At 33.9% G+C, this 8,952-nt stretch overlaps 1 protein-coding gene across 4 annotated transcripts in view; it reads right to left on the bottom strand.

The window, feature by feature from the left end:
• Positions 1 to 437: 437 nt before the first annotated feature.
• Positions 438 to 8,952, bottom strand: part of sh2d3ca (SH2 domain containing 3Ca) — a 58,727-nt gene continuing 50,212 nt past the window's right edge. For all 4 annotated transcript variants that reach the window (XM_067398224.1, XM_067398225.1, XM_067398226.1 and 1 more), the window contains 4 exons: positions 7,940 to 8,111; positions 7,182 to 7,293; positions 6,393 to 6,599; positions 438 to 3,320 (listed from right to left, as the gene is read on the bottom strand). In XM_067398224.1, the coding sequence (XP_067254325.1) occupies positions 3,145 to 3,320; positions 6,393 to 6,599; positions 7,182 to 7,293; positions 7,940 to 8,111 (667 nt within the window). In that variant the 3' untranslated portion in view covers positions 438 to 3,144. The remainder of the gene's footprint in view (positions 3,321 to 6,392; positions 6,600 to 7,181; positions 7,294 to 7,939; positions 8,112 to 8,952) is intronic.

Here is an 8,952-nt window from a genome sequence, read left to right as displayed (position 1 = left end):
ATTAAGTAGGGTCAAAATGCAGGGAGTTGATGATGCTGACGTCACTACAGCTGAATGGAGTTGAATGTTGCACATCAGCGCTCTATCTTGACACTCCTGCCACCTTGTGGTCATATTGTAGAGCTAGTTTTAACACTATTTAAATTCTGTTCACTTTCACGTCCTAAACCCAGAAGTGCATAACAGTAATATAATATAATATAATATAATATAATATAATATAATAAGAAGAAAATATTTTAACAATTTTATTAACAATCACTTATTGAATGTGATGTGATTTGAACTGATCATTCAATTAAGAGTTGGATAGATAGATAGATAGATAGATAGATAGATAGATAGATAGATAGATAGATAGATAGATAGATAGATAGATAGATAGATAGATAGATAGATAGATAATATTAGGAGCAAAAGTCACACGATCACAAGCTTACTGTATTTTATTTTTTGAAAAAAGAGTGCAAAACATGACATACCAGTATGTACAGCACATAATAAAAGGATGCAATCACGTGACCTCGTCCATCTTGTCTATCATCGACCGTTTAGGGGTAACTATTTACAAAACGAAATAGTTACACGTTTACCTTTACAGTAGAGAAACCAAACACAAGTTACAGTCCTAGACCAGCAGGCCTTATTAAAAAAATTTCAAAAGGTTCAAAACTTACTTCCATTTACTGTTTTTAGCTTACTAAACAGAGCCCTCTTCTGGCTAAAAGTGAAATTGCATACGATCCACTTTTTATCCCATCTGTGACAGACAGCATCATCTACTTTAAGATGTGCATTTATTAAGATACCTGAAAAAACACCTTCAGAAAATTCCCTGGAAGTATGCATTGATAGACTGGGTGTGAAGTATAGCAGCCGGTATATGATACACAATAGATCGCGTTAGAACCAGATACATAGAATTTTTCTCTTTATGGTACCCACAAATAAGGGTAGAACATTTACACTGCCGACAGAGGTATATGTATGTGACTTTGGGTTTTGTTTGTCTAAATCTACAAGAATATGAAAACAGTATTGGACTAATAAGGGTTAATGAATGTGTTGCTATTATTAGCTGAATTCTGTCAAACTTTTTTTTCCTGCAGAAACGTGATGAAAATGATGGTATTTGCTCGTACAAAACTCACCAGCAGGATGTCACGGTGTTGCTATGCAGTTGCTAGGGTGTTTTAGGTGGTTGCTTCCACTCCCTCACATCACTCATTGAAGTCTATGGGATTTTAGCTCTTTTATTATATGCTGAAGTGGAAAGCATATTATGATCACTTAGAAAAGTAATAGCCCACCTCTTCTCAATAAATAGCACAATATGAGGTATAATTCATATCTGTTGGACAAACGGGTGCGTCAAAATAGGGAGTTTTAGTGAAACTCCAAATCCTAAATATGAGCAATACGCATTAGCATTTCAACACAATGAGCCTCCATATAGCAGGTTGTGATTTAAATTATTGCCATAACATTATTTTGAGTACTTCAATGTATGTATTTTCTAACTTGCAATGGATGGACGATCCGGACATGGACTTGATCTGTAAGGATTGGTTATATTAAATAATTTACTACAAACTGACATTCATTGTGATCCAGTCTCATTGAGAATATACATTATGCATCTAAAAGCTAAAAACTCATTGCTATGGCCATATTGATTAGCATGGTCTGTCATGAAAGATATTAAAGGGGTCATATCATGATTTTTGCTATTTTAATTTTTCCAGAAGTGCATTTCTGATGAACTCCAACCATTTATAATTTAGTTTTTCATGAGTATTTTCACTCTCTTTTTGATTGATAATTAAACAGGCTGTTTTTGTGCTGCTGTGCCTTTAAGACTTTATCCAAATGTCTTTCATATTTGAAATGAGAAACACATGAGCTGTGGGTTTGCTAATATAATTTACATTGCCACATGTAACAGTTTCATAGAACAATTTACACTGAAAATGAACTTCTTCCAACATTGGGATCTTTCTGAAGGATCTGCAGAGCTGTAGATGCTACACACAACCAAAAACAGTACAATATGTGCTGGATTTTACCCTCATTATTTCTTCTTCTGATGTTTAGAAGTAAAGCGTTATTACACACCCAATATGTAATGTTGATGTGTGTAAAGTGGGCGGTCATATGCTAATGAACTTATGTTTCGGAAATTCAGAATCCAATTTTGCTATCTAGTTTTGATAAATGCTCTTTTTGAGTTATTGAGTTTTAAGTTATAAAAGTTACAGAATGAACTTTATTATTCCAAATTTAAAGGACAATTTGATATGACCCCTTTAGACAAAAATAAAAACCAAAGAATGACAGAAGTAGAGGAAAGAAAACAGTATGTCTTCTATCTTACACTTCTTCTCTAACACATACAGACACCAAAGCGTTGTGAGGAGCAATGCTGTCAAACCTGGAGAGAGTGCGGATGGGAGCATCTGTTAGACACTCATTAAAAATGAAGACCAATTCCTCACAGTAACTGTCAACTCCATTTTGATCGATAAAGCCATGACAGTACCAAAAAAAAAAATTGAAGCCAAAAAAAAAAGCATAAAAATAAGACTCTTTATCCAGCAGATATCTGTTTGAATTCATGATTTGGCAACTTACATTCAGACACGTGACAAGTGAGTGTGTTTTCAGTCTATTCCAGCAATAAATCGTGACTATGTAACGTCAATGCAGTCTCATCTCCGGTACGGAGACGCGTCACCTCTGCAAGACATCTTTGCTCTTTGTTGACATACAAGCTGATGAGAACAAAATCGTGGATTCACATAAAACAGGATTCAGACCCATTTGGGTTAAAGTCAACTTCATCACATTCTCTTTTTTTGAAAAGGAAGTGCCCTTGGTCACCACTGAAGTCCCACCACTGAAGAAGAGATTTTGGCTTTAGATTTTTTCATTCCATTGCTGTAGTTCACGTCTGTGTTCTTTAGGGGGCGCTATCATGCTCGCATAGAGCCTGTCCCCTTTTGTGCCTTGTTTTGCATGAGTCCCTCATTGTCATGTTCTCCATTTCTGCCTGTAAAGCTTCCCCCCCAAAAGCATAATGGTCCGATCCAGGAGTAGGAGTGACAGATAGGTCAGGGATCATACCATTCTGTGGGTGTTGGGGTGCTATAATTCACTGTGTCGTACAGGAGGTTCTAGCTTGTGGGATAGAGCGGTAAGGACCTTGTCAAACTTCTCATAGCGCTCGGCCTGGCTTCCTTCTGAGCCACGACTGCCCCATAAAAGCCTCATCTGAAACTCTGTACAGAAGATTTCCAGCACCTCCTTCCTCTCCTGGAAATCTGTGAGGAGAGAGAGAGACCACCACATAAACAAAATGAAAACAATCAAATCTTCATTAAGACACTCTCTCTGAAATTAGGACTAGTGCACTGCAATCCAAATCACAGTATGTGCCATTTCCTAATTATTTATTAAGTTGAAAATATACAGTATCTGAGATTAACCCCACCCCCCATATATATATATATATATATATATATATATATATATATATATATATATATATATATATATATACATACAGTACAGTCCAAAAGTTTGAAACCACTAAGATTTTTAATGTTTTTAAAAGAAGTTTCGTCTGCTCACCAAGGCTACATTTATTTAATTAAAAATACAGTAAAAAACAGTAATATTGTGAAATATTATTACAATTTAAAACAGCTGTTTTCTATTTGAATATATTTCACAAAGTAATTTATTCCTGTGATGGCAAAGCTGAATTTTCAGCATCATTACTCCAGTCTTCAGTGTCACATGATCCTTCAGAAATCATTGTAATATGCTGATCTGCTGCTCAAGAAACATTTATGTTTACAATTGTACAAAATATTTGTGTACAATATTTTTTTCAGGATTATTTGATGAATAGAAAGTTCAAAAGAACAGTGTTTACCTGAAATCTAATCTTTTGTAACATTATAAATGTCTTTACTGCCACTTTTGATTGATTTAATGCATCCTTGCTGAATAAAAGTATTCATTTCTTTAATTTGTTTTCCAAAAAAAAAAAAAAAAAAAAATTCTTACTGACCCCAAACTTTTGAACAGTAGTGTATAATGCTATAGAAGCTTTGTATTTCAGATAAATGCTGTTCTTTTGAACTTTCTATTCATCAAGGAATCCTAAAAAAAAAGTACACAACTGTTCTCAACATTGAAAATAATCATAAATGTTTCTTGAGCAGCAAATCAGCATATTAGAATGATTTCTGAAGGATCATGTGACACTGAAGACTGCAGTAACGATGCTGAAAATTCAGCTTTGCATCACAGGAATAAATTACTTTGTCAAATATATTTAAATAGTACACAGTTATTTTAAATTGTAATAATATTTCACAATATTACTGTTTTTTACTGTATTTTTAATTAAATAAATGTAGCCTTGGTGAGCAGACAAAACTTCTTTTAAAAACATTAAAAATCTTAGTGGTTCCAAACTTTTGGACTGTACTGTATATATATACATACACAGAGCTGGGTAGATTACTTATGAATTGTAATCAGTTACTGATTACAAATATCATGACAAAATTTGTAAACAGTAATATAATCTCTTGGATTATCATTTTTGGTAATGTAATCTGACTACTTTTGGATTACATTTAGATTATGTTTGTGCATACTTATTTGATGTCACATATATGGTAGGATAATCTTGTACTATTTTGACAGATACAAAGAAAAAATATATTCCAAAAAATATATTCTATTCATAAAAGCTACAACAGATCCTTTTAAAGTGCAATGTATGGACAGTTAATACTTCAAAATACTAACACTAATGTACCTGTTAGTGTTTGCTGATAGTAAAACTGAATGAAAGAAAAATCACATCTTATGATTTTAAAACATATTTACTTAAAATTAAGTAAATTTAGAAAACAGCAACATTACAAAAACAAATATTGGAAAACGTGAAATTCACAGCAATATCATTGCTACATCAAATATTTAACCTATATTTCATATATATTATTATTATTTCATATATATATTTCCTATATATTCATATATATTTCCCCGTTACCGCCAGAAAAACATAAAGAATCACGAACGTATATAAGCGGCAGGTTTATAATGAAAAAAAATATAAATGTTAAAAAATATAAAAATTAGGAGAATCAATGAATTGTGAACAGCTTACTGCCCTTGTGTAAATAATATGTAATCATATAATCCATAAAAAAGTAACTGTAGTCTGATTATTTTATAAAGTAGTTTACTCTAATTACAAGTACTTGATTTTTGGAATCTGATTACGTAATCCAGATTACATGTAATCCGTTACTACCCAGCTCTGTATGTACGTATGCCCACACGCAATGTGCTGTGTGAAATACAGACTGAATAGAACGTCAAAATATCCACCGCTGGCCAGATGATACGCAAACTATGTTTCTTGGCTGGATAAAGCAAACCAGTGTCTCTCTAGTAAAATTTTGATGGATGCCGACTGTAATCAAGGTAAAGACGATTACGGTGACGTACAGGAGTCGTACAGTAAACACGCGTGATATTGAGTTTGTTATATTGTTGCGCAAACATATTGTTGTATTGTTATACAATATATTATATTGTATGTGCACGCTTGATACACTGATCGCACATTGTATTGATGCACAGACACATTTCAGTACATTATTTCCATACACATTCAGGATAATATTTTTATCTGTCATGTGTATGTTGCTGTGTTTAGTAATTCTGAATGGATCCGTGTACTGTAGTAGGTATATTCAGTCAGGTCAAGACGGCTTGATCAGGTTTTTTTTTTTTTGGGGCATTCCCATGCGGTGCAGTTCGGTATCACAACTTGACATGTCTAAAATGTAAACAAGCAATAAAAAACTCTAAATAAGCTTTGTTGTTGCACTGTACACATACTGTACACTTTTTAATGGGTTTTTTTTTTGTCTTTGGTGTACATGGAGTCCATATATCATTTAACTATTTGGTGTCCTTTTGTCTCCAAGTTGGTGACTTTGGTGGGTTTTTTTTTTTGGAAAGACACCTAAATTTACTTTTTTGTAGTTTTTGTAAGAATCACTCTTCATTCTAATAGTTTACATTGCTGAATATAGTAAATGATGACAAAATAAATGTGTTAAACAAGATAAATGTATGCTTAATTTCACGATAGGCTATTTTTTTTCTAAAAATCTCCATTTTTTTATTTAATTCTTTTGAAAAGCAACTGACAACCTCTGAGGCTTAACATACATACTTTTAATGTTTAGTAGGAAGTATGCATGCCTTTAGAGGGGATCCATATGGGATTTTTTTCTATTGGAAGGCAGTCTAGTTGAGGCGCAGCCGCACAGGTATAACACAGTTTAATAGTTTACCCTGTAGTTTGCTCTCAGTGTTGGTGCGGTACAGTCCTCCGTGGTGAGCGATGGTGCGCGCCGCCTCCAGGTGACTCATGACCACGTCCACACCAGACTCCACACTCTCCCACGACTCCAGCGCTTCCCCTGCCGCCACACCGCGCTCCAGCAGGGACAACACTGGCACCACATGAGGGAAAGAGGTGTTGGAGAGGACACAGGTCTCTGAAAGAGAAATTATTATTGATAATAATAATAATAATAAAACAAGTATTTTATATATATATATATATATATATATATATATATATATAAACTCATTCATTATATCAGGGATTTTCCATTTTCTATTTATTCCTATGGGGGTCAAACTGAAGGATTTGGGAAGGATTGGGAAGGATTTGTTTTTGTTTGTTTTACAACCACAAAAACTCATTGAACCCAGTTCATTTTTTTTTTTTTTTTAGTGTGTATTCCAATTTCAAGTGTGAAAAAACTGACAAGGTCTTGTGCAACTCCGATGAACACAACATTTTTAATAATTATTAGAAAATGAATTTCGGGTCAAAATGACCCAAGGAGAGGATGTTAAATAAAATATTGATAAATAAAATAAAAATATAATAAATGAAATAAAATAATAAATGAGTGAAAGAATATCTTAAAATAATAATAATATGAATATGAATAATATAACAAAATATTTTGTAGATTTTTTGTGGTGTAGGATATTAACATTATTTTGCCATTAAAGGCAATTCTTTATTGTGTTACTGTCACTGTAATATGAGTGACAATCCGCTTTACCTTTCCCATCATTCATAGCCTTCAGGAATGGCTTGAGTTTCTTCTCATAGAGGATGGCCCCTTCTGTGTGTCTCTGTCGCAGTGTTATCCACGTCTGCTCCAGCCTTGAGATCTAAACAGCAATCACAGAACATTAAACATGAATGAATATGTCTGTCTGTCTATCTGAACCTGTGAGCCTGCATATTCTTGTCTCTGTTCTTTCCTTGATGTCTTGCTGGCTTTTTAAAGTGTGTTTGCTCTTTGTCCAGGCTTGTTTCTTTCCCCTGCTATCTGTTCCTTCATTTTTCCACAAGTGGCTGAAATGGAATGTAATTTAACTGCTATTGTAGTAATTCACTGCAAGCGAACACAAGTGGCGAACGAATTTGGGGTCAAAAATGGGGTCGAAAAATGTCAATTGTCTGTTGTCAATAATTGTAATGATGTATGGAAAACAGCTCACACAAAAGTCACTTTCAAATCAAGCAGCTGTCTGTTGGTCACCACAGCAAATTTGCATGACCAACTTGACGTGACGAAATCTGACTCTGTTGTCACCTTGCGTCGGATCCGTCTGGGCCAAAAAGCTGCCCTTGAACACACCAAAAGTACTGCAGGCAACTTTTAACTAGCATGTGGCTTGAGGGTGAGTAAATCATGGGATAATTTTCTTTATTGGGTGAACTATCCCTTTAAGTCATCCTGCATATTTGTGCTATGCAGATGACTGACACCTAAAATCATGTGGTTTGTTGAGGAGAGGTGTGCGTTCTCACCTGCGGCAGCTCCAGGGCTCTCATGACCGCAGCGAATCCGTACATGTTGCCCATGTTGCTCTTGAGTTCAGCAGCCAGCTGGATGGTTTTATGCAGGAGGGCGGCTCTCTCCTCTGTGCTGCCTGTACAACCCAACAAGTCGACCGCCATCATTATAGACATGGTGTAAAACCTGTTGAACAAGAGACAAAGAACGTAGATACAGCTGATCACTCCAAATATATTCAGTACAGCTGCAGTGGTACAAGAAGCAAGAAAACTTTTTTTCTGTTATCTAATACCGTAAGTCTGTTAAACGTAGTATGAAGGATTGCTTTGCATGTGTTTGTTTTCAGATTTATATGAATATTGCTGTTCACTGTGTGTTTACTTTCAGCTCACCATTTAATAAAAATTCAGTAAAAACAGTAATTTCGCAAAATATTATTATAAATTAAAAATAACTGTTTTCTATTTGAATATATTGCAAAATGTAATTTATTCCTGCGATCAAAGCTGAATTTTCAGCATCATTACTCCAGTCTTCAGTGTCACATGATCCTACAGAGATCACTCTAATGTGATGATTTGATGCTCAAGAAACATTATTATTATTAATGCTGAAAACAGCTTAATATTTTGTGGAAACCATGATTTTTTTTCAGGAATCTTAGATGAATAGAAAGTTAAAAAGCATTTATTTGAAATAGAAATCTTTTGTGACAATATAAATGTCTTCACTGTCAATTTTGATCAATTTAATGCATCTTTGCTGAATAAAAGTATTAATTTCTTTCAAAGAACATGTTTCTGACCTAGATATTTTGTGAAGAAAGTCGACAGCAAGTGTTTTTAGAAGAAGAAAAAAACCCTCTCAGTAAGAATAATGTTAATTAAAACACTACATAACAATAAACTTAAAATACTTTTTAGTTACTTTTTTAACTGAATACCGAATTCAGTTAAAAAAGTAACTAAAAAGTATTTTAAGTTTATGATTAGTCAATAACAGGCAACCAAAAATAGGAAAAATG

Source organism: Chanodichthys erythropterus, chromosome 10 (genome assembly GCF_024489055.1).
Source record: "Chanodichthys erythropterus isolate Z2021 chromosome 10, ASM2448905v1, whole genome shotgun sequence".
Lineage (NCBI taxonomy): Eukaryota > Metazoa > Chordata > Actinopteri > Cypriniformes > Xenocyprididae > Chanodichthys > Chanodichthys erythropterus.
This window is presented reverse-complemented; position numbering and strand designations above follow the sequence as displayed.